This window comes from Lissotriton vulgaris, chromosome 7 (genome assembly GCF_964263255.1).
Source record: "Lissotriton vulgaris chromosome 7, aLisVul1.2, whole genome shotgun sequence".
Taxonomy (NCBI): domain Eukaryota; kingdom Metazoa; phylum Chordata; class Amphibia; order Caudata; family Salamandridae; genus Lissotriton; species Lissotriton vulgaris.
Window position 1 is genome coordinate 1,726,440,373 of NC_141695.1, and position 18,574 is coordinate 1,726,458,946.

Below are 18,574 nucleotides of genomic sequence, written 5' to 3' on the forward strand. Positions count from 1 at the left end.
ATTAGGCCTGGGTATTAAATTCCGTCCCGCCTGCAGAATTTGGGTAATGTCGCGTTCCACGAAGAATGCAGAATTGCCAAAAATTCCGCGATCCGCAGCTTCGCGGAATTTTTTGCTTGCGCAAGATATTTCTCCCCGAGCACGCAAACAGCTTTTGCGAACAGTAAAAAAGCACCGCGAATGGGTGAAACAAGCAATTCCACATGTTTGCGGAACTCTGCGTGTGCTCGCTGAGATTTTTTACCGTTTCGTGGAGCTTTGCGCAGTGAGACTATGCAAATTTCGCCCACCCCTAATAAAAATAAACTCTAGCCCTCAAAGGGGCAAACACAAAGGAGATGCTGTAAAATCTTTACCCTTCCTGTGGCCAAATGGCACAGCCTGCCCAGTTTAACTGGTATACACAACTAGAACAAAACTTTGATATGCAGTTCAAATGTAATTTCCATTTTCACCTCTTGAAAACGTGTCTCCCATACCTCAATTTAGGGTTTAAGGCCTTGTTGACAGGGCATTGATTCAGTCTTGCCTCAATTAGTTAACCCCTTCGGCGCTTATGACGAGCTCAGCTCGTCATGAGGAACAGAGGAGCAGTGCTCATGACGAGCTGAGCGTCATAAGTGCCGCAGAACGCCCACGCGGGGCTAATTCCCCTCCTGTGCGGGCATGCCATGGGAGTGGGCGGAGTCACGACAAGCTCAGCTCGTCATGAGCACAGCTCCAATGTGCAGCATGACGAGCTGGGCTAGTCACGAGCACCTCGGTGCTGGGCTCGTCACGAACTCCGTGCGTGGAAGGGGTTAATGGGAACCACTTCCAAATATGCATATACAAAATAATACAAAATAATCTTCACTCTCAGTCAAGGAACGAAATAACCCCCTTGATGATATTGCAGACTATGCAAAGGTACATAGATAGGATTTAAAGCACTATGACTGACAGACCCTGAACCACACACTGCTCCAAAAGTCAACATATGACAGAGCATGTCACATACGTTCAACCCAGATAACCCTCATAGATCCACCATCAATAAACCTAACAGCCCTAACTATTACAAGAAACATTCCAACTTAAAATAGACAGAACAATTTTTATTCACCTACAAAAGTTCAGGTAAGCAAAGCAGACTGTCATAAGGCATACTTACAGCACTAATCACTAAAAGAACACACATTTTAGACAAAATAGATCAGAGAGGCCGTCTAACGTATCAAGGAAAGCTCAGCCACATAGACTTTTGGGTTCCACCGACTTGTGAAGCAAGCAAGCTGTGGGTTATTCCCCCAAGATAGAACTGGAAAAACACCTTGAGCTGACAACTTAGAACTCTGTAGAGGTGTTCTGTGCAAGTCATGACAGCCATGCTCTTCAAAAGGAATATAAACAGCAACTTTTTAGAAGCCTAAGCAACTATTTGCCTCCACAGCCTCAAAGGCACTTCCCTCCACCAGCACCCTGAAGGAGGCAGATGGACATCCAGGTACTTGCATCACTTTCAATGTAAAGAAATAGGCCGACCCCGACTCCACGCCCCCCGCCAGCAACCAAATTGCTTTTCATGTAGTTACACAATATAGGCCATGTAGAACTGTAGAAAATGTAGAACTGTATACTTATATATTTTTTTTATTATGATTTCTATTAACAGATACATCAATTACAATTGTTAACCCATGGAGGTTATGAATATAGCAAATATTGTTATACAAAAAAACAAAAAAAACAAAAAAAACTTAACAAATCTAATATACAAGCACACAATGACTACATTAATACCCCAAAAATTAACACCATGTTGTGGAACTATACAAATATAAAAATGATGGCTGTGGTTAATTCCGTCACTTGCTGCCTATGACCACATGAGGAAAAAGCAGGAGCTTTGAAACACGTTGGGGGAGATTAAAATAAACCGGGCATAATGTGCAACCTCTGAAAATAAATGGTTTGTTAACCTGCACCAGCGGAGTGGCGTCCTTATTTTCGGAGGCACCTTGGCATGAGGTTTAACGTGGAGGCCTCAGCGGCGGAGGATGCACCACCTGGCAGGACTTACCAAAACAGGACTTTGGCGGGGGATCTCTCTGCCAGAAATCAGCGCTGGTGTTTCATAATTGAGTGGCTGCATTTTATGCCTGGAGCCCACCGGAGGGCGGTGAAACGAACTTAAATGCATTTAAATTACGGCACAGAACGGACCCCACTGAAGGGCAAGAATCGGACTACAGCCCCCAGCATACCTCACTAGACAGTGTATGCAACTGATGGCTAAAAATGACAGCTGTGGTTAATTCTGTCACGTGCTGCCTATGACCCCATGAGGAAGAAGCAGGAGCTTTGAAACGCTTCATGGGAGATTAAAATAAACCGGACATAATGTGCAACCTCTGAAAATAAATGGTTTGTTAACCTGCACCAGCGGAGTGGCGTCCTTCTGGTCAGAGGCACCTTGGCATGACAAATATATATAAATACATAGAATACATCACCATCGAGTCTTCTTAGAAGTGTGATTATAACCCATGATCTGTTATGAAATAGTTTAACAGTAATTTCATGAGACCAATCTATTTAGTCTATATTTAGATTTTAACCTGTGTACACTTTGAGTGTACTGTACGAGATGTTATGTGCCTTGACTCAGTGGTGATGTTACATGTACTTATGTATAAATATATTTGTTTAGTTATAATCATACACATTGTAGTGTACATTTTTGGGTATTACTGTCTTCATTGTGTGTTTGTATATTTGATTTGTTACGAGTCTTTTTCTTCTCTTTTTGGTGAAAACATTTGCTAGATTGATACCCTACATGGGATAAACACTATTTGATTTATCGGTCAAGAGAAATAAAACAAATAATACAAGTATACGGTTCTACATGAGCTATATTGTGCAACTACATGAAAATCAATTTGGTTGCCAAGGGGTTATCTTTTGCATTGATGACTTCCAGCGCTTTCTTCAGACGTTACATAACCATGGCATTTTTTTGGTCTGTGTTGCAAGGTATCCCGTTTGTGCTTCTTAGCAGAGGCAAAGTGAATCTGCCTTCTCCAGCACTGGTCGGAGAAGCCTCGTTCTGCTGCGTTGCAAAACCAACCAGCCTCCTCCTTCAACATGGAGCCTCTGTAGCCCTGTATTGTGGGGGTGAGGAGGTGGGGTTAGGGAGGAGCTAAAAGAGTAACTTTGTACTTTAAGGTTGATGCAGTGAAGCCAAGTCCTGTGCTGCGTCTGTCACAAGTGGTGCTGAAGCAGAAGAGCGGCACGTCCTCGCGTGCTCTTGTGATGATCCACCTGGACCATGCCTCGTTGGTTGCCATTGACAGCTTCGTTTGTGGACACTCCAAGCGGATTATTAATCTGCCAGACAGAGGGCTCCCCTTGTATAATTCTCTTTTCATTAAATTCCTCCTGACATCTTAAAAGGTGCAATAGAAACAGTATTTCCTGCTACTGCGAGAGCCTGACCGGTGTACCCTCTCAAACTTCATATTCTCTAATGCCCAGGATCCACTCTGAGAGCTTGTAAGATTCCCACAACTTGCCAAATCACTCCCTTGACTCATTTCACTAGCATGAGAAAACTCGCTGGATTCCTATGTAGAGGCTGCTCCATTTACTGCGGTGAGAGCTTACACTGTACCATAGATATTCTATGTACACTATCAAACCCACAATGAAGAGAAAGGCACCTTGCACTGATGTTAGACAGCTTACTTGTTGACTGAGGAGCTGTACAAGAAATGCTTCGGGCTATAGAGAAAGGGGGAGAGATCCACTCAAATTCTTTGTAAATACCGCAGCATCCACCGCAGAGAAAGCCTGCCTGGTCCTGCCGATATTTCTAAATGACAGACGACATCTTTTTCAACAATAGTGGGAACCTCTTTGAAGTGACAAAGTGATTACGTTCTGGTGGTGGTGACATTCATCCAGAAAAATTTCTTACAGATATCCTGTATCAATCGACCAATATTTCCCATCAAGTGAACTAATAAATCTAGGTAATTTCTTTTTTTTAATAAAAAAAGTGAATTATTTTAATTCATTGGCCCAAGATGAAAGAAACACAAACTGCATATGTTACGCAGAAGGCGGCAGGAGATGCTTGAGGGTTCTACGACAAATGAGGACGCCAATTCACAGTCTCTTGAGCTGGGCCACTTTTTTCTTACAATAGTTTTCTAGGCTATCCACAAATAGCCATGCAGGCCCAGACAGAGTTGGCTATTACAAGTCTTGGCGATGGACTGTCTCGGTAGTAAAGTGAAGATCACACTACTTTCCACACCTCCTCGAAGGCTGTGCAAAGCTTGGCACAAGTCAGCGCTGCAGAAAGTGGATAGTTGCTGATTGACACAGTCTTCTCCACGTAGTCGACATTCACCTGAGTAAGAAGAAAATCCATTAGCAAATATTCCTGTGTCTGCTGGACAAAGAAAGGGAAGTAGAAAGCATGAAGAAGGGAAAACAGTAATAAGCATGAGGGAAATAGAACAGAGCCAAAAATGGGATAACATAAGTAAGCGCTAGAGGAAGAAGGCTCAAAGGAAAGGAAGGTAGTAAAGAAGAGGGGAAAAAGGGGTATATAGGAACAAAAGGCATGAAGAAGCCAAATGGTCTACCAAATCTATTAGTCATAAATGGCACAGAAACCCGAAAGGAGAGCCAGCAAAAGAGTAGAAGGGGAAGAAAGCATAAAAATAAAAGTATTGGCGAGAGGGGAGGTCAGTAAAGACAACACAGGGTTGATTACAGCAGCAGCACTGGGTGAAATGGGGACAAGAGAAAGCAACTATCTTGAATGGCCAAAGGAGGGAATTCTGAGGGGGGTGATGCGAGGTCAGAGAAAGGAAAAGAGCAGGAAATGCTTTTAAACACCAGTTTTCCATCACAGGAAACTTCATTAAGTTTTTTTGAACATGTAACATCTTGACACATGCATATTACAGGGACACTTTTTTAGCAAAGAGAATTCTCCTTAAACAATTGAAAGGACTACATAAAGTCAACAGTCTCTATGTAGCCCCTACAACTAGTCAGTTACCTACTCACCTCTGGATGCAACTAATTTAAGATCATTTACTCGTCTCACCTGTTAAAATATACAACAACACATTTCAAACCCACCCCTATCAAAGAACATCTGTAAACATTATAATAATCAATATCACTCTTCGCAATTAACATTAAAACATAGCTCATCTTTTACCCTCACAAACAATCTCAGTGTGCAATGCTATTAATGAATAACCTGAATGTCAGATCTTCAACTTTCTTTTTTTTTTGTTAAAGATATTTTTATTGAGAAGAGAGAAAGCTAGAAATAACAGAAGAGAGAAGGGATGGAATCACATGGAGTGCAAAGAAAAGAAGTGCCCACGCAGGGGCCAATTCAACAAGGCCAAGCAGCAATAATAGGAACGAAGGGTCGTACAGTGTCGTCGCTCAGGGCAGAGAAGAAAAAAAAAAAAAAGTTCAAAAATCCGCCCGGAACAACATCAAACCCCCCCGAGAAGTCCCAGAGGGGCAAGCGCCCTTACTGGCACTGGGCAAAGCTATCCAAGTCAGAGGCTTCTTCGACCAAGTCCATTTGCGCCTCCAAGCGTCCCGGCCACGAGGAAAACAATACGGCAAGGCAGAACATGAAAAAACAAAAGTCTCCATCCCCCTCTAGGAAAGAAAAGCCCTGGTCTGGTGCTCCAAAAGCGAGTCCCGAAGGCCCAAGAGCACGAAGCCAATGGAATCTGGAATCGGGTAGTCCAGGATCTCCCTGATATGAGACAGTATTTCCTCCCAATAGGGGCGTATGATGGGGAAATCCCACCAGATATGGCGAAAGTCCCCAAGGAAACCACAGCCCCGCCAACACCTGTCAGATGCAGAAGGAAAAATCTTTTTCAACCGGGTCGGATACAGATACCAATCCAGCATGGTCTTCATATGGGCCTCCCGAAGATCGATAGAATGATTAAATCTGTGCAGATCACGCCAGAGATGAGACCACTCCTCGTCGGAGATCTCTCGCCCCAGGTGTTCCTCCCACAAACCCATGTATCTAGGGCGAGGTGAGATAGCAGTGGTCAATAGCAAATCATAGAGGAATGAAATCACCCCTTTCATAGATGATGTGCGAGTGATATAAGATTCGAAATCCGTGGGGGGCCTCGTCGCAGCATCCCGTACCTCAGGCGACAATGCCCAATGCAACAGCTGGGCGTGCCGGTAGCGCTCAGTAGGTGGCACCCCATAGTCACGCATGCAATTTTGGAAGGTGAGCGGCTCATAACCATGGAACAAATGCGTGAGTGCGTGGCAGCCCCCCGCCCTCCACCCATCAAAGGGCCCCTCAGCAAGAGCCGGCGGAAACGCTGGGTTAAAGTGAATAGGCGTGAAGGGGGAGGGGAAGGAGGTCCATCTTTCGTCACCGGAGACCGAATCCCAGACCTTCAGAGTAGTACTCGTAGGGGTGCTAATGTAGGCGTTGCGCTGCCGATCCCCCTTCGCCTTCCAAACCAGGTCCCATATAGAACGACCCGCCACACTCCTGTCCATATGTAGCCAGTGCTTTTCCGACTCCATTTGGGTCCATTCAGCCAGCACCCGGAGTTGTGCCGCTTTGTAGTAAAGAAGCATGTCTGGAAGGCCAGCCCCGCCCTTCCTCAACGGCCGGCGAAGCGTAAGAAAGGAGAGTCTAGCTCGACCTCCCTGCCAGACGTAGCGCAGAATCATAGACTTAAGACGCCGAAAAAAAAACCCTTCCAAAGTATTAGGGAGGGCTTGGAACAGATAAAGGAGCTTGGGGAGCATCGTCATCTTGATGGCATGCACGCGTCCCAACCAGGAGATAAACATGGGCTTCCAGCGATTAAGCTCAGCCTGAATCTGGGTCAGCAGAGGAGGGAAGTTAGCCGCATACAGGGTGGCGATGGATGAGGTCAGCCGGACCCCGAGATATTGTATGGAGGAGCTAGACCAGGACAAGGGCGTGAGCGGTCGGATGCGCGCTACCTCAGAGGGTGGCAGCGTGAGATTGAGAATATAGGATTTGCCGGGATTAACCCGAAATCCCGCCACCGTTTCGAACTGGGAGAGCACGTCCTGCACACGCGGGAGGGAAGTCCCGGGGTCAGCTAGCGACAATAGGACATCGTCAGCAAAAAGATATATTTTGTGCTGTTCCCCCGAAAAGGGGAGACCCACAATATCTGGGTCTTCCCGCACCCGAATGGCAAGAGGCTCGATGCTGAGCGCGAAAAGTAAGGGAGATAGGGGGCAGCCCTGCCTCGTACCCCGGGAGTGAGCAAAAAAGGGCGAGACGTGACCATTCACCATAACCCTCGAGCGCGGGTCATGATAATTGGCCCGAAGCATATCTATAAACTTGGGAGAAAAACCAAAGGCCTGTAAGGTACCAAAGAGGAAGTCCCAGTCCACCCGATCAAACGCCTTTTCAGCATCAAGGCCAACCAGAACAGCTGGAATCTTAAAGCGATTAGCTTTTTCGTTCAGATGGATTAGCCGTCTAGTGTTGTCATGGGTCTGGCGACCCTTTATGAAGCCCGATTGATCGGGATGGATGAGGGCAGGCATGAGGTCCTGGAGCCGGGTAGCTAAGATAGACGAATACAATTTAGCATCAACGTTTAACAGGGCTATGGGCCGGTACGATTCGCATTTAGAGGGGTCCTTCCCCGCTTTGGGAATGATAGAGATCATAGCTTCCGCCATAGTGCCTGTAGTGTGGCCCGCCTCCCTCATGCTGTTGAAAAGAGTCACCAAGTGGTCCCCCAACTCAGACGCGAACGTCTGATAGAAGGAAGCCGTGTAGCCGTCCGGGCCCGGAGCCTTCTGCGGTTTAAGGGACCGAATGGCGGTCAACACCTCCTCCCTAGTAAAGGGGGCCTCCAAGAGTTCGTTCCATTCCTTGGAAACCTGCGGAAGCGACAGGGCTTCTAAGTATTCCAGCTGAGCGGCCGGCGCCAGTCGGTCAGCCGAGTATAAGGCGGCACAGAAGTCGCCGAAAAGCTCTGCCTTAACCGCATCTCTATGTTCCACGACGCCGGAGGGGGTCCGAATGAGATCTTCAACTTTCTTAAGCATCATCAAGTTATTGTAAGAGGCCTCGCAATACATTCAATGATTGTGGTCATCTGATGTTTCAGTCGTTTCCTTTGGTGCTTTGGCCCCTCGGAGGCACAGGCTATTGGCGGCATCAACCACAACTCCAAACTCTGCCTACCCCCACCCTTATGAAAGCGTGGTCTCTAAGCAAGTAGTCCTCCTACAACACCGCTTTATTGGGCAGGGCTCTTGGTGGTGGTTTCCTTTCAGGAAGTTGCCTCCGGGGCACCATGGTCCAAAGGTTTGATGCCCCAAAAATGTGGACTTTAGATGACCAAGTCATATAGAAGCATTATTCTTAGAAGTCCTATTTGGATGGCATAATAGACCTGCGGCATAAAAGCTTTGCTCTTGCCCTCTGGGGAAATAGCTGGGCTTCTGCTTCATTGTCTTATGTCAAGGTGCCCTAGGCAGATGGACCTAGGGGGATCGGGAGAACCATGCGAGGAACTGCTCATCTATTGCCTTTTTGCTGAGTTAGTCCACAAATCTTGTGTAGGTATGTGGAGCATTAAGAAGTGTTGTATCCTCAAGCCCAGCAAAGATTGTCAATCTCAACACTCCTTTTTTTCAAAACAAACAAAAAACAAGCAAGTTAAAAGTGGGAAACACTAATATAATTGTATTTATCTACAAGTAATTTATTTATACATGCTCCAGCAGAAAGGTGAAACAGTAGCACCCTAGCAAGTACATCTTAGTGGTCACCTGTTTAAATGTCACCACCAGAGGCAAGCAATAACTCTTTAATGCTACTTCTCTGTACAGCACTGTGAAGAACTAAACATAATATCCTAGCAGCCATACTTGGAATTCATCTGACTGCATACCAACCCTACTGTCCAACATTCCCCCATTGAAAAGCTGTGCCTTCACAGTAAATTATCTTGTATCTTAACCTCTAGAAAGGTGTGTGATTGAGTATCTCTCGTACAACAGGAGTTAAAGGTTTACTCTGAGTGCATGATTAATTAAAATCATAGCAAACGTTACAATATAGAAGAGCAAAAGAATATACAAGAACTGTACCATACCACTTACAAGAAAAACCAGAAAGGTAAGGTGAAATAAATATTCCTGCAGGATTAAAAATATGTAAAATAGCAGCAAGAAAACACCCATTCATGCTTGCAGCAGTCCAGAGGTCGCAGTCAGGCTAAAAACCAACAAGAGGAAATAATCCTCATCTTGCATAAACCATAATTAAAGTGCAACACCAATTAACCATGTTAAATGTCAAAATGAAATGCCCCAGTTTCTCTTTTGTCCATATTCCGTTCTGGAAAAAAAGGATCCACATGCTCCAAAAGTAGGGGGGCGGGGGGATTGAGGAAAATAAAATGTGCTGGAACATAAAAAATCCCTTGATTTCTTCACAGCAACACTGGAGGATTTTCTTATGCAAGTTTATGTTTTTTAATCTGCTGCTCAATGTAATTTTAAACCATTTTAATTTTCTAGCATTTCTTTTTTACATACACAAGTTTATTTGTTAAAAGATTTTAAAATAAGTGTCTTTTCATGGGCATATTCTTTTAATTAAAGAGTTGTCCTCTACATTAAAAGTGTTATAGGGCTCAGCACATGTACAGAGATATTCGGTGTTTATGAAAAGTAATACAGATCATGAAAGACAAACCGAGCATGTGTGAAAAAAGTGGAGGAAAGAAAAGAAGCTGTCCAACAAAAGGGAGGATAGGTGTATACAAGACAATAACATAGGTGTGTGACTGGAGAGGAGTGAGAGGGCAACATAAATGCGAGAATGCCTAGAGATTGAAGAGGGCGGATGAAAACGGGAGCAAAAAGAGAAAAGAGTTCGCAAAGAAGAGGGTAGGGGAATGGAGGAGACCAGCGGAAAGAATAAAGAAAAAGAATGAAAGCTCAGAAAACAGGGAGAATATAAAGGAAGATGACTATTTAGAGAATAGAAAAATTGAGAAAGAAAGGTCAGTAGAGTTGCTTGGGAAGAACTGAAGGAAAGGTTGGTGGGAAGAAAATAAATTACGGAACAGGAACTCTGCAAATATTGCCTGCAATGACTCACCGCACCGTGGGCGAAGGCTCCCACCACAAACACCACTGGCTCCATCTCTGGAACCAGATCTCGAATATGAACCACCTGTTGTGAGGAGAAGGATGTGCCAATTTTCAGGCATCCCACAGGGAAATGGTCGGACACCGGGTTCTTGATCACCTGGGAGCAGAGATGGGGAGCATCAAACTCTGTTCGATTGAGTAATGGAACCATACGGCTCCTTGCTACCCCAACCAAACACAGATAAAAGAGCAAAGGGTGCAGAAAATGGCATGCAACCAGGGAAAGTCTACCAATACCATCAGCTGTTTTCACAAGGAAGTGAACAGAAGTGCCACCTACAGGAGATCACGGCACGCGCATTATAACCAACCATCCTAGAGTGATACACATGCATAAGAGGGTCATTGAAAGAGGTCCTTAAGGGCCGCCCAGAAGCACTTACCTTAAGGAGCTTCTGTGGTCCATCTGCCGCTCGGACGCTTAGTTTGTGTAAGAGCTGGACTGTATTGTGGAAAAATGGAAAAAGTTACAAGTCACAAAAGATCGAAAAACGTCACTCCACTACAAGAACTAAAGATCACTGCAGACGTTCAATCCTTCCAGCTCACATTAACAATGTATTTAAAAAATTAACATCTAAAAGCATTTCCATCCTTCTATTGCACTGCAGAACCCACCAGTCACCAAAGACGTCACAGCAAAGTGGCAGAGGGCCTCCTACTACCTCCCGGCCTAAGCCCTACCCACTGGCAAATACCACATGTTAATGGTCGACACCTCATTCAGCTAAGGCCTGCTCTATGTCCTCTCATCCCATTTCCGGATCCTTCCTTGTACTCAGTCCAAGACCCTTTCAAACGATATCCCATACATTTAAAAAAGCAATTTTTGCAAGTCCAAACAAGTCAAATGGAGGACAGCCCACGTCTTCGCAATCATTAGTCTTCTGTTAAATGCAACGATGTACTTTATGTGAAGCCCAACACTTCGCCCTGTTATTCGTGGCATGCTGAGAGTGAGCATCCATAGGGTATTTTGTGGACCCTTTTCTTTGATCCAGTAAATCACCTCAATATTCGTTAAGGAGTTGAATCTCAGTGCTCTGTTCTACAGAGGTCGCTAATATCCACAAGGCCTGGCAGGGCAAGCACCCAAGGGAACTTGCTTATTTCCCAAGGTCATTTAGTGCACAAGAATTTGTCAGACAGAGCAGAGATCTGCTGCTGCAGCTTTCAGAGTATAAAGCATAATGTGAGAATCTTTTCCTCCTGCAGCTTTACTGTTTTATGTCACTAGTAATGATATAGCGGGGATCCGTTACAGGTGGGCAGACTAAGTGCTCTGTCTGGAGTGTGCGTGAGTGATTGTGTGGCTTACCCATGAGTCCACAGAATCTGTCGAAGGTGCGGGGGATGCGGGTTTGAGGATTAACCTCAATCAGAACATTCCTCTGAGTGTGGATATATACTTGCAGCAGGCCAGCACGGTTCAGGGGGCTGTCCATAAGCATCAGAAGGCTCTGCAAGGGAAAGAAACCATCTCTAACACACAGCAACACCGCAAGTCAAAAAGAAAAATCAAGAAAGTCTGGAGGTTCAACACATGTAGATAAAAGCTTGTGGTGGATTTGGAGATTCTCGGACTCTACCTGGTGTGCAATATCCGGCCTCACTTGTCCCGGGTCACGGCCGTTCTTTATCAGCATGGACTTATGTTTGTCACAGTTCAGAAGCTCATACGTCTTTCCAACCTGCAGAGAATACAGGCAAAAAAAGCACAAACTTTAAGACATCGGGTATTTAACTGTTCAGATATTCTATTTATTTCACCCACTGATTCTGTATGCAGCGAGCATACCAACTGCGGCTATAGTAAAGAAAATGGATATAGGAACGTGGTTACAAAATAATAGGGTATCTTCACAACAGAGGAGTGACGGGCAATATAGTACTTTGGATCTGCAACCCGTTACAAGTTCCCCGGATTACACCCCAAAGCACCTTTAAAATACTAAGCAAAATTAACTTCTAGACAAAAATCCCTTCCTGTCTATCTCGACAAGTTACGGTTTTCATGCTGACAGCTATTCCGGCTTTTGAACATGCTATTATTACACGTTCAATACCACAAAAAAGAGCTTCCTGTTTCCTCTAACTCAGCTGTTTAATAAAGATGATGGAGGACACCCCTTCCCATCTCCCAGTGGCTTCTAGGTAATGAATATCAATCGCTATCTCCTATGAGTGTGTAGCGTTTGAATGATCAGTAATTAAATGTTCTCAGCCAAATTAAACAAGCATTTGCAATGCAATAGGTCTCGCATTAGGAAAGTTTGATATTGGTTTTGTAAATGACATTTTTTATTTATGTTTTGTTTTTAAAAATCGCGAAATTAATAGTTTTGTCATTCACAATGCCAGTAGTTATAACTTTCGCAAATATGACACCTATAGCATTTGTAATGCAATGAGTGTTGTATTTACGTGACTTACATGTATTGATATTACAAATAACAATGGATTTTTAAAGTTTTTTAAATAATAATACTTAAATAAAAGTTATTGTAATTAATAATGGCAATAGCTTAAACTTTGGTGAAGATTATGTTCAGTGTATTTTATTGTGACGAAAATCCAAGAACATAAGTGAAATATTAACATCTTTTTGTAACATTTGTAATAAAGCTTGAAACATTGAGGGAACATATTTGAACCAGTTGTTGAATCGTTGCACAAATTGATGCTGTGGTGGCGCTGAGTGATGTTGTGGTGGCGAACGAGTGATGCTGTGGCATTCAGTCATGCTGTGGTAGCGCAGTGATGTTGTGATGCCCCCGAGTGATGCTGTGGTGGTGCTGAGTGATGCTGTATGCTATGCTATGTTTTTCTATCCTGTGCTTTGATTTGTTATGCTATCCTATGCCATGTTTTGTTATGCCATGTTTTGTTATGCTATGGTTTGTTATGCTATGGTTTGTTATGCTATTTTTTATGCTATGCTATGCTATTCTATGTTTTGCTAGGTTTTGTTATGCTATGTGTTGTGTTGTGTTGTGCTATGCTAGGTTTTGCTATGCTTTGTTTTGTTAGGCTATGTTTTGTTATGCTATGCTATGCTTTGTTTTCCTATGCTATGTTTTGTTATGCTGCTTTTTGCTATCTTATGCTTGGTTATGCTATGCTAGGTTATGCTATGCTATGCTAGGTTATGCTATGCTATGCTTGGTTATGCTATGAATCGTTGAATCGTTGCACAAATTGATGCTGTGGTGGCGCTGAGTGATGCTGTGGTGGCGAACGAGTGATGCTGTGGCATTCAGTCATGCTGTGGTAGCGCAGTGATGTTGTGATGCCCCCGAGTGATGCTGTGGTGGTGCTGAGTGATGCTGTATGCTATGCTATGTTTTTCTATCCTGTGCTTTGATTTGTTATGCTATCCTATGCCATGTTTTGTTATGCTATGGTTTGTTATGCTATGGTTTGTTATGCTATGGTTTGTTATGCTATGGTTTGTTATGCTATGGTTTGTTATGCTATGGTTTGTTATGCTATGGTTTGTTATGCTATGGTTTGTTATGCTATTTTTTATGCTATGCTATGCTATTCTATGTTTTGCTAGGTTTTGTTATGCTATGTGTTGTGTTGTGTTGTGCTATGCTATGTTTTGCTATGCTTTGTTTTGTTAGGCTATGTTTTGTTATGCTATGCTTTGTTATGCTGCTTTTTGCTATCTTATGCTTGGTTATGCTATGCTAGGTTATGCTATGCTAGGTTATGCTATGCTATGCTTGGTTATGCTATGCTATGCTTGGTTATGCTATGCTATGCTTGGTTATGCTATGCTATGCTTGGTTATGCTATGCTATGCTTGGTTATGCTATGCTATGCTTGGTTATGCTATGCTATGCTTGGTTATGCTATGCTATGCTTGGTTATGCTATGCTATGCTTGGTTATGCTATGCTATGCTAGGTTATGCTATGCTAGGTTATGCTATGCTAGGTTATGCTATGCTAGGTTATGCTATGCTAGGTTATGCTATGCTAGGTTATGCTATGCTAGGTTATGCTATGCTATGCTATGCTTGGTTATGCTATGCTTGGTTATGCTATGCTAGGTTATGCTATGCTAGGTTATGCTATGCTAGGTTATGCTATGCTTGGTTATCCTATGCTTGGTTATCCTATGCTATGCTTTGCTATGCTATGCTTTGTTATGCTATGCTATGTTTTGTTATGCTATGCTGGTGAGACGGTTGGGAGGGTGTGAGGTTGTTTGGGTGGGGGGGGGGGAATGAGGGTGGGGGATTGAGGGTGTGTGAGGGAGAGTGAGGGTGTGTGAGAGGGAGTGAGGGGGTGTGAGGGGGAGTGAGGGGGTGTGAGGGGGAGGGGGTGTGAGGGTGAGGGGTGTGAGGGTGGGGGGGGTGAGGGTGAGTGAGGGTGAGGGTGAGGGTGGTTAAGGTGGCGGGTGTGTGAGGGGGGAAGGAGTGTAAGGGTGTGTGAGTGAGGGTGAGTGAGGGCATGTGAGGGGGTATAAGGGTGTGGGGGTGAGGGGGTGTGTGAGGGTGAGGGGGTGTGAGGGGGTGTGTGAGGGTGAGGATGTGAGGGTGTGTGAGGGGGTTCTATGTAAGGCTGGGACAGAGTCGACTGGGGCACAGTCCGTGATCGTGTGAGGCTGGGGCAAAGCCAGTAGGCATGCACGGCCGGTCGGGGTGAACGCACAAGGGGGGGGGGGGGGGGGGGGAGCGGGAGTGAGCGCGGAGGAATGGTGAACTCGCTATCTAACCTAAGAAGCGGCACAGAGGAAAACTAGAGAGAAAGCAACACAGCAACAGCATTTGAGGAGAAAAATGAATCTCCCCGTGCCTAACAAAATGAATGTGTGTACTATATAAAACCTCTGCAAAAAAAAAAAAGGCTACTGTAAACAAGCACGGTAGGGTTTCACTTTCGTCCAGAAAAAAAAAAAAAGGAGGAACATGGCACGGTTGCACGGCACCCTGCACTTCTGCATCTGGGGGCTGCTGGACCTGCTGCCCGTCTGCTCCTGCGGCACTGAAGGTGGGTGTGAGCCAGAGGGGGTGCATGTCATTTCAGCCAAGTACTTTGACTTGCAGGGGAGGGATGTGTAGGAGGAGGGAGAGGGGACAGAATAGTGAAAGGGATATGCCTGCACCTACAAATATGAATGTGCTCGTGTAAAGCGCTATGAAACCTTCGGGTCGAACTCGCGCTGTATGATCTGCAAAAACACAAAAAGTTAGGGCGTCTTACATGAGCAGATATGAGCGCTTGCAGAGGAAGAGACATATTAATGAAGAGACATATTCATAAAGAAACACGGTCTGGTGACACAGCCGTGAGATTTGCTCTGTGGTGGAGGAGGTGTATTAACAGAGACAATGTCCCTAGACAAAAAACCACAATGAATTCCAATAAATATAGACTGAATAGTTCTATATCAAATGTCCAGCCGGACAGTTTAATTTCCAATGCATAAAGTGTATAAAATTTAAGTGTGAAACAAGTGGGACACCAGCCGGTGCACAACTAACACACTCAAGGGAAGACAAACAAGAGAGTTTTTAGGCAAATTGTGGCAGTCTGAATATCATAAATCATACACAGACAATCCAAAATATACACATATGCAAATAATCACAAGATAAATATGCATTTAGTGTATTAAGGTTGACGACGTTTCGAGCCCTATTACAATACCAGGTTCATCCTCCGGACGACAGAAAATTGCCTAACAAATACATATATACAGAATGCCCACGCCGGGGACGGCGGAGTAGGCTCAGTGGTGCGAATGCGATTTCGCAATAACCACTCCCGGTAGCCGCTGCTGCGGTGTCAAAGTAACGGGCAATTCAATGATAGTAGGGATCCAGGTCCTCAATGGGGGTCCTTGTAAGACGTGGGAAGCCTCACGATCTGTGGTGGGGGAGGGGCAGTTGTGAGAGGCGCCATGAGGAAAGGCATGAAAAGCAGATAGCCGTGCGTGCACGTGCACTGAAGCTTGTAGCCACTGCCAGCCAGCAAACGTGGGTAGCACTTTTGAGCTCCCCTTTTCCTTAAAGTCTAGCGGCTGGACCTAAAAATGTGTGGGAGGAGGGGGCTGGAGAAGCGAGACACGGCCAGACCAACGCGAGAGCAGGGAAAGACACTGTATAGGGAGAGAAGGGCATATCTTTGAAGTCTGATGCGGCGGGCGGGGGAGCGGCAGCCTTTGAAGTATGGGGGAGCGGCAGCTTTGAAGTCTGATGCGAGGCACAGACAAATGGTGGTGTGTCATGTGGCTGGTTTGTGCACGCGCACAGATCACATGAACTGTGGCTAATCCGCCGTTTTGCTACACTTTGACCGCTTACTAGAATCTCGACAAACAAGCATTGCTAAAGCAATGCTTTAGGTCGAGACCTAAAAAAATAAAAAATAAAGGCAGCACTTTCCAATTGCATTTTGATCTATTTCTTGCCCCTCCAACCATTAAAGATGACTTTATTCCTACCTCTCTCCCAAGGAGGAAGTTCAACATTTTTAGGTATATTGGGGAAAGGATGAGACTCCCAGAACAGAAGTGGGAGGGACTGCCCACTGTTGGGAATTAGAGAGTGAAATGTTTAAATATTAAGCTCCTTGGCCCCTATTCACATACCCAATTGGTGAAAGAAGTGGAATTGGTAATTGTGCTCACCAGAGTACAGGTTTGTAAGATGAATGGTAAAAATACAGTTTCAATTAGAAAACCTAGACGTTCTGCGGGTAGCAGTGGCACAAAACAGTAGGCTTTTCCTCATAGTAACGTGTTAAGAATGCAAGCAGCACTAAAACATGAATAACCCGATAATTAAAGTTCCAAACCAATTTGTAAAAAGAAGAAAAAAGCAATGAGTAAAACAAGAACAGATAAAGTAGATAGGACTTTGTAGGTGGAATGCCAAAAATGTCCAGAGAACAAATGGGGTGAAAAGGTTGAAAGAGCATTAGTTAGCAAAAATGTTTAAAACTATTCTGCCTCCCACAGGCCGGGTTGGAGGGTTCAATGACCCTATAGGCTGGTAGACACAAATGCTTCCCATCTCCCTAGAGCTCTTTTAGTGGCAGAGGCGCCGAGGGGGGGGGGGGGGGGGGGGGGTGAGGTGACAGATGTCTTTCCTTCCTGCTTCCAAGTGGATGCGGTCACTTTCCACCGAGGCGAAGTGTTTAATCCCACCCCTGTCCGCAGTGCATTTTCAACCTCTTTCATAGTGGGCAGTGTAAGCACATCTATTTGTCTGTGCAAAACCTCTACATTTGCAGATGTAAGCCAAAAACGTACATGTGTAAATAGCTTTGCAAATCGAGCCCATAACATTTTGACTGATAAATCCTTGCAGGGTCCATCTCATTGTGAAATGTAAACCAGTCATTGTTCTAGCACTCTGGTTATGCTCAAAGTAATTTCAAACAAGGGAACTGAGACACAGTGAGATCAAGCGATTGACCATAGAATTACAAAATGTGGCCATGTGAAGAAGGTCGGACTATAAGGGGTCTCACTGCCTCTCAGTTGATAACCTACACACTGAACGGGAAACAGCCATTACAGTGCATGCGTCACAACGCATGCAACTACAACGCTGTTGTTACAATGACCGCGTTGTTACATCGCAGTACATTACTTTTTTTTTATTTCTAAGTATTTTATTAAAATGTATTTAAGCAGATACATTAGCATTTCAGTTACAAGGATAGCCAAACATAGTTTGTAGGGCAGTGTTTACATGTTCTTTAAGATATAGGTTTCGCCAATCCCTTCTGACTTGATTTTTGCTGGAAAGGTAGGCAAAGGATGATAGAAAGAAAGAAGCAGAGAGAAAGAGGTGAAACATTACAACACAAGTAGTTACATTGACTTGCTGTAGGGGGCTAGCTAACCTAAGGAATAGTATAATTTACTATTCCAACACCTTCCCTACTGTTGCGCACACTGGAGTTGGAATAGTAAATGATACAATTCCTAAGTCCAGCGCACCTCCTATAGCAAGTCGATGTAACAACTTGCGTTGTTATGTACTCTAATGGGGACTCTTTTCACACCAGGAATCTAGCTTTCAGCTCCTATTAAGGAGCATACCCCTCTGTGTTTCATGTGCACACCCGGAAACCGGTTTGCACCAAAGACTTTGCCAGAAATACAGAATACAACATGGGTGTGGAATTCCTATCACAGAAGGCCTATAACATATGGTCTGGAACCAAGTTCAACAAATGTTCATATTTATTTTGCCCACTGGACAAGAAGACAAAACCTCTGAAGTACAAGCCCTGTACATGAAAGCTTGCAGCAGCACCGCATACAACTGTGAAAGAGGATTGTCTGCCCCAAGGCAAGGTTTATACACTTCTGAA

General features: G+C 44.5%; 1 protein-coding gene across 1 annotated transcript in view; it reads right to left on the reverse strand.

Moving 5' to 3' along the window:
• Positions 1-1,076: 1,076 nt before the first annotated feature.
• The window catches only part of EMG1 (EMG1 N1-specific pseudouridine methyltransferase), a 38,233-nt gene continuing 20,735 nt past the window's right edge, over positions 1,077-18,574 (reverse strand). The window contains exons 2-6 of the mRNA XM_086932971.1: positions 11,826-11,927; positions 11,555-11,696; positions 10,620-10,678; positions 10,184-10,333; positions 1,077-4,399 (exon numbers count right to left, since the gene is read on the reverse strand). Coding sequence (XP_086789097.1) covers positions 4,286-4,399; positions 10,184-10,333; positions 10,620-10,678; positions 11,555-11,696; positions 11,826-11,927 — 567 coding nt within the window. The 3' untranslated portion in view covers positions 1,077-4,285. The remainder of the gene's footprint in view (positions 4,400-10,183; positions 10,334-10,619; positions 10,679-11,554; positions 11,697-11,825; positions 11,928-18,574) is intronic.